Below are 6,784 nucleotides of genomic sequence, written 5' to 3'. Positions count from 1 at the left end.
TGGTAGTGCCACCCTAATGTGCTGCTGCTGGTGGCGGTGCTGCCTTTAAAAGTGGGTAGCCGGCGAGCGGTGGCTGCTGGCTGAGGCGTTCATGTTGGCGCACGAGGCCTATTTTTTTTAATCCCGTTCCTCTCCCACAATGTCCGTTTCCTCCTTTGTTTGTTGAATTTTTATCCTGCTCCCCCTATTATGGCAGCAGGTCCTTTGGGACCCAGGAGATTCCCAGTCCTGCTGCAGGGCTCTAGCCTGTTGTAAAATGAGGCAAATATCTCCAGGCGGGGATGTACCCCCTGGATGACCTCTGCGTAGCCCCAGGGGGCTGCATAGCTCTGAGTGAGACCCACCGTCTAGAGAACACTTAGTCCTGCCTGTGGGTAGGGCACTGGCCTAAATACTCCAGGGAGCTCCCGTCCTCCATCCTACGTCTAGGGTTCCCCCGACAGCGATGGACGCTCTCAGGAGATCGCTTACACCCCGGGGGAGGGGAATTCATGCACCCTCCCCCCCCTTCCCTACCTTTGTGGGGGCGGCTTTACCCCGCCTGGCGCTGAGGCAAGCCCGTCCCACAGCCACGGGGGGGCCGGGAGTGCGGAGTCCCCGTCCCCAGAGCGGGCCAGTTCCGCTCCCCACAGAGGGGCAGGCTGCCCAGGGGGGGGGGGGAGGGTCGCAAATCGCCCGTGGGGAGCGTTACTTGGACACACCCGGGGGGGGGGGGCTCAGCCTCGCCCGCCATGGCTGAGGTGAGGGGCCCGGCACAAGGGCGGGAGGCGGTGCCTGAGCGCCCCCCCCCCCCAGGGCGGAGCGGGCCGGGCATCACGTGCCGCTCCGCAGAGGCCGGGCGGGCTGCGAGCATCCCCCGAGCTGCGGCGAGCGGGGCGGTAACGGCGGGGAGCAGGCGAGGTAACGGGGGCTGCTGCGGGAGCCGGGAGCCGGGCCCCGGGAGGGGTAAAACTCTCCTCAGGGAAGGGGCCGAGGGCTGGGGCCGGGGCGGGGAGCGCCGGTGAGACGGGCGGAGGGAGCCAGCCCATGCCGCAGCGCTGTGGCCGGGCTGCCGGGGGGCTGCGGGAGTCTGGCTGGGGTCGGTTCAGGTTCCGCGGCCGTCTCCTGCCAGCGCCCCCAGTGTAACGAGGCGCGCGGGGACACCCCCCCCCCCGTGCCGGTATCGGGCAGCGCATCCCCCGCAGCCGCGGGGAACCGGCCGCCCGCCCTCCCCTCTTGTAGCTGCGGGGCGAGGCGCTGAGGAAGGAGAGGAAAATCCGGCGGCCAGTCCTGAGCTTCAGAGACCATCCCCGCCCGCCCGCCCCATGTACCCCCCTTTTCCCCATCCGAGCTCTGCTGGGTCGCTGACGCCTTGCTCGGGTGCTGCAGGTTTTGAGGCTCTGTGGCTGGACAAGTGCTTCATTCAGAGCTTAGCCGGCTTACAGGCACCTCAAGATGACTCCTCCGAGAGCCACGTGTTGCGAGTTTTGATTATTATTATTATTTATTATTTATTTCTGAGAGCTTGTCAGCGTCCGCTTGGGCTCTCAGCCTGGTGTATCTATAGCAGGTTTAAAGTATGGTGTGAGAGGCCTGTGGTAGTCTTGGGGATCTGTAAGTAGGTATGTTATATCGCTGTAAGTATTTACCATTAGGCTACATCTACACTACAGGGGGGGTCGATTTAGTGTAGCTGAATTCGAAGTATCGCAGCCGACTTACCCCGCTGTAGGGACGGCAGCAAAATCGACCTCTGCGGCTTCCTGTCGACGGTGCTTACTCCCACCTCCGCTGGTGGAGTAAGAGCGTTGATTCGGGGATCGATTGTCGCATCCCAACGGGACGCGATAAATCGATCCCCGAGAGGTCGATTTCTACCCGCGGATTCAGGCGGGTAGTGTAGACCTAGCCTTACACAAATGAGTAAGACCCATCCCCTGCTCTCTGGAGCTTACCAGACGCTTAAGTGCCTTTAAGTCTGATTTATTTTTTAAACTGAAATTGAAGAATTTTAGGTCTCCTTAAAATGCAGAACACAGAGTTGGTCAATTTAAGGGACCCTCTACTGTACTCAGGGTGTTACAGCACTTAGCCCTTATCTATATTGCACTTTTGTTAAGACAAAAGTTTTAACAACAAAAAATGCTGGTGTGGACGCTCTCCTGCCGACAAAACTACCACCCCTCGTTGGGGGTGGTTTTATTTTGTTGTTGGGTGACCTTTCTCCCAGTGACAAAGAGCAGCTACACTGCACGCCATACAATGGCATGGCTGTAGCGGCACAGCCGCACCGTTGTAAAGTGCACATTGTAGACATAGCTTCAGTTGGCTTCCCTTCAGAACATCTCAAATCTCTTGCAACTTCTGATTATTAGTAAGGAGAGATGCGACAAAGATCTTTCAGAGAATTGAGGTGAAGCTCATAGACGTAACCCTGTTGCTGTGGTACTGAAAGGACTCAAATTACAGTGAATGTCTGTAGATACGGTTCTTCCTCTAATGCAGTTACCAGGCATTATAATTTTCTGGTGTGTCACAGCCAGTAATAAGTCTGTGTGTAAATTCCCAGCCATTTTAGTTATGAAACTACCATTATGTCTTTCTTATGCTTATTGAAGTTAAAATTTGTCTTCTCTTTAGCCCAGTGGTTCCCAAACTCCAATCCCTGGGGGTTCGCAAAATGTTACAGGGGGTTCTTAGGAAAAAATTCCCTAATGGCGGACAGAGTTGTCCCTAGGGACCCCGGGCAGCCCGGGGCCAGCAGTCCGGAGCCCCTGGACTTCCGAGAGCTAAGCAGATCAAAGCAAGCATATCTATCACACTGAGGAGATTTAAACTTCAAGACTCCTTATAAAAAATGGAAAGGATGGTGGATATTTTTTTGATGGTTTTAAAATTAAATACGCACCTAGTATTGTTTTTAAAATTATTATGAAGAACAAGTTTAAGCTTTGTTGTAACGTGCGTTGTTTGCCTGGACTACTCAAGACCTGAATGCTTGTGTAGGAGGAACTCTTTGAGTTGTCTTCTTAAATACCTTCATGCTGTTTCACATCTGATATTCCTTGATGAAACATAGGAGCCTTCTCTTATAACAGACTTATTCAAAGTGATACAAGCTATGAAAGTGAGATCTTGGAAGAGTGTTGCCATTTTCATAATGTAATAAAAATACTGTAATGATAAATAATAATTAATAATAGTGTGTAATAAGCATGTCATAAAAACAAATTTTATATTTCCAAGATCACTGCTCTTATAATTTATACTCAGGTAAAGGAGAAAATACCTGGAAATATTCATTTTTAGGAGGGGGTTCGCGAGACTTGACATTTTAGTGAAAGGGGTTCACAGGTTGTTAAAGTTTGGGAACCACTGCTTTAGCCATATGGGTTGTTCTGTTTGACTGCTAGCATATAACAAGGGTGATGAATGCTGTTATCAGAACCTTGATAGAAAGGACAATTGGATTTTTATTAACTGACTTTTTTTAAAAATCCAGTTTGGTAGCATACCGTTTATATAATAACCTGAAATTAATTTCATATCGAAGATAGTTTTAAAAAATTCTGCTTTTAATGGACCTTAGTATTGCCTCAAACCTTTTTACTCATGTATTCATGAGTTCTTCAGGTTGACTGCGTTGTCTGAAGAAGTGCTTGCTTATCTTTGTTTTAAACCTGCTGCACATTAATTTCATTGGGTGACCCCTGGTTTGTGTGTTATGTGAATGGGTAAAAAACATTTTCTCCCCACCATTCATGATTTTATAGACCTCTATCATATTCCCCATTAGTCATCTCTTTTCCAAGTTGAAAAGTCCCAGCTTTATTAATCTCTCCTCATTTGGAAGCTGTACCATACCCCAATCATTTTTGTTGCCCTTTTCTGTACCTTTTCCAATTCCAATATATCTTTTTTGAGATAGGGCGACCAGATTTGCATGCAATATTCAAGATGTGAGCATACCATGGATTTATATAGTGACATTATGATACTTTCTGTCTTATTATCTATCCCTTTCCTAATGGTTCCTAACATTCTGTTAGCTTTTTTGACTGCCGCTGCAAATTGGGCAGAAGTTTTCAGAGAACTGTCCGCGATGACTCTAATATCTTTCTCTTTTCTATGAGTAGTTGGGATTTTTTTCCAATGTGCATTACTTTGCATTTATCATTATTGAATTTCATCTGCCATTTTGTTGCCTGATCACTCAGTTTGGTGAGATCCCTTTGTAACTCTTTGCGGTCTGCTTCAGATTGAAGTATCTTGAGTGATTTTATATAGTCTGCAAACTTTGCCACCTTGCTGTTTTACCCCTTTTTCCAGACCATTTATGTATATGTTGAACAACACAGGTCGCATTACCGATCCTTGGGGAACCCGGCACTTTACTTCTCTCCATTAGGAAGACTGACCATTTATTCCTGCCTTTTGTTTCCTATGTTTTAACCAGTTACTGATCCATGAGAGGATCTTCCCTCTTATCCCATGACTGCTTAAGAGCCTTTGGTGAGGGACCTTGTCAAAGCTTTCTGAAAGTCCAAGTACATTATATTCACTGGATCCCCCTTGTCCACCTGTTTGTTGACCCCCTCAAAAAATTCTAATAGATCGGTGAGGCATGATTTCCCTTTGCAGAAACCATGTTGACTCTTCCCCACCATATTGTGTTCATCAGTGTCTGATAATTCCGTTCTTTACCATAGTTTCAACTAGGGTTGTCAATTAATCGCTGTTAATGCCTGTGATTAACTGAAGACAAAATTAACGTGTTAATTTTTTAACAGCGCTAATTGCATACCTGTGGGCAGGAAGGGAGGCATCGGCTGCGGAGGGATCTAACAGTGACTGGTCAGGCGCAGTAACCCAATCCACCTCTGGAGAGAGAGAAGAGGAAGTGGCTCCCATCCTGGCTCTGGAAGAGAGTTAGGGATCCTGACCCCAGGGGACTTAATGTTAGCATCCCCTAACCTTTCTTTGAATTGTAGTTAACTGAAGTTCATGGGTCTTTTGGTAGTGTTGTAATATGTTGTAAACTACCATGGATTTATCTATAAAGCAGGAGCCACACAAATAGACTTCCACTGGGGAAAGATCTTACTCCTTACTTTTAAATATTTCCTTACATCCAGCCTCTTAAAATTCTGTAGGAAATAAAATTCCATGTCTGGGGTTCCCACTGAGGTATCCTGCTTGGTGGCCTTTAGGATACCAAAGTGATTTTAAAGGTATTATTAGAAGGTCATTTGAGAGTAATAACATTCAGCAATAAAACAACATTGTGCCACTGACATGCTGGTGGTATATGGCATGGAGCTAAATGGGCATGCTGGGGAGTATGAACCTGGAATTGTTATGCACTAGAAAACACCTCACTGCACCTTTGTCTCCTCCTTCTCTCCCAGCCTTCTATTTTCTCTGCCTAATAATGGCCTCAGGCAGAAATCTGGGTTTTAGTTTTTTCTGTTCTCAGAATGTGTTTTTCTAACTTTGACACAGCTTCAGTTTTGTTCACTAATATTTTTCCATATTCTACACTCTTCCTCTTTGGTTACATGGAGACTGATAAGTTTGGTGCCAGTTAAGATTAGGTGTAGTGTTTGTAGAGACACTATCTGTAGCATTCTAGATATTTATATAGACAAACAAGCAGTCCCTGCCCTCAAGGTCTGCAGGTCATAACTGACAGTATAAAATAAGACTAGAGGATAGCTTGTACGGTATCTAACTGAGTGAACTGTTATGTGCATGTATTAATACCACATTTTCTGCAATATTTACCATTTAGTAAACACTTACAATTGTGACTTCAGGAGGGGCTTGAAGGTGGGGAGCAGACTGTCAATGTGAGATTCTCCACATAAAGGGCTATATGGGAAAATGTAGACTAGAGTGAGAGGACATTGTGGCAGTTGTCTTGAGCAAGGGAGAGCATGGAAATAGATAAAAACAGAGAAGCTAAGTTGTGTAGGATCTTGTAGGCAAGGAGCTTAAGTTTGTGGTGGTGGCAAGAGCAAATGAAGGGATTTGAACTGTGGCTGGACCAGGGGTTTCCAGCTATTTAAATATGTCTCTGGGATTAGCATTTGAACATAAACTTGTGTGGCTTTTGTTCTGAGTTGGTACAGAAAGTCTAAATCCACTATCTTTCCGCAGGATTAGGTTTTGTGTGTGAATAAGTTCATCAAAATGTTTGTTGAGTCACTAAGACTCTGTCTACACAATGAAACAGGCCATGTTTTGAAAGCTGTTTCAATAGAAGCAGTTATACTGGCCAGTGTAAGAATACCTTAAACACTGCAAATATTTCCTGAAATTGTGTTTAAGATGAGTTCTTGCTGCACATATCTTGTTTCTTAGTGTAAATGGGGGCTTTAAAATATTGTACTATTTTATAACTTGACTACAAAACTAAGAATAAATACCCAATATTTTCAAAATAGCATTTATAGATGTCCTAGCAATGGTTTCGGTATCCGCATTGAGTTAGAACAGCGCCTCTCAACCTTTGCAGACTATTGTACCCCTTTCAGGAGTCTGATTTGTTTTGCATACCCCAAGTTTCACCTCACTTAAAAACTATGTACTTACGAAATCAGACATAAAAATACAAAAGTGTCACAGTCTCCTATTACTGAAAAATTGCTTACTTTCTAATTTTTCCATATAATTACAAAATAAATCAATTGGAATATAAATATTGTATTTACATTTCAGTGTATAGTATATAGACCAGTTTAAACAAGTCATTATCTGTATGAAATTTTAGTTTGTACTGACTTGGCTGTCAAAAGAGACTACT

The 6,784-nt window shown here is 45.5% G+C and overlaps 1 protein-coding gene across 2 annotated transcripts in view; it reads left to right on the top strand.

Annotated features, from left to right (window-relative positions):
• The first annotated feature begins 703 nt into the window (after positions 1-703).
• The window catches only part of SLC7A6 (solute carrier family 7 member 6), a 46,441-nt gene continuing 40,360 nt past the window's right edge, over positions 704-6,784 (top strand). The window contains exon 1 of one of the 2 annotated variants that reach the window (XM_054049077.1): positions 704-900. In XM_054049077.1, the coding sequence (XP_053905052.1) occupies positions 732-900 (169 nt within the window). In that variant the 5' untranslated portion in view covers positions 704-731. The remainder of the gene's footprint in view (positions 901-6,784) is intronic. The other variant, XM_054049071.1, reaches the window with a different exon arrangement.

Source organism: Malaclemys terrapin, chromosome 14, assembly GCF_027887155.1.
Source record: "Malaclemys terrapin pileata isolate rMalTer1 chromosome 14, rMalTer1.hap1, whole genome shotgun sequence".
Taxonomy (NCBI): domain Eukaryota; kingdom Metazoa; phylum Chordata; order Testudines; family Emydidae; genus Malaclemys; species Malaclemys terrapin.
This window is presented reverse-complemented; position numbering and strand designations above follow the sequence as displayed.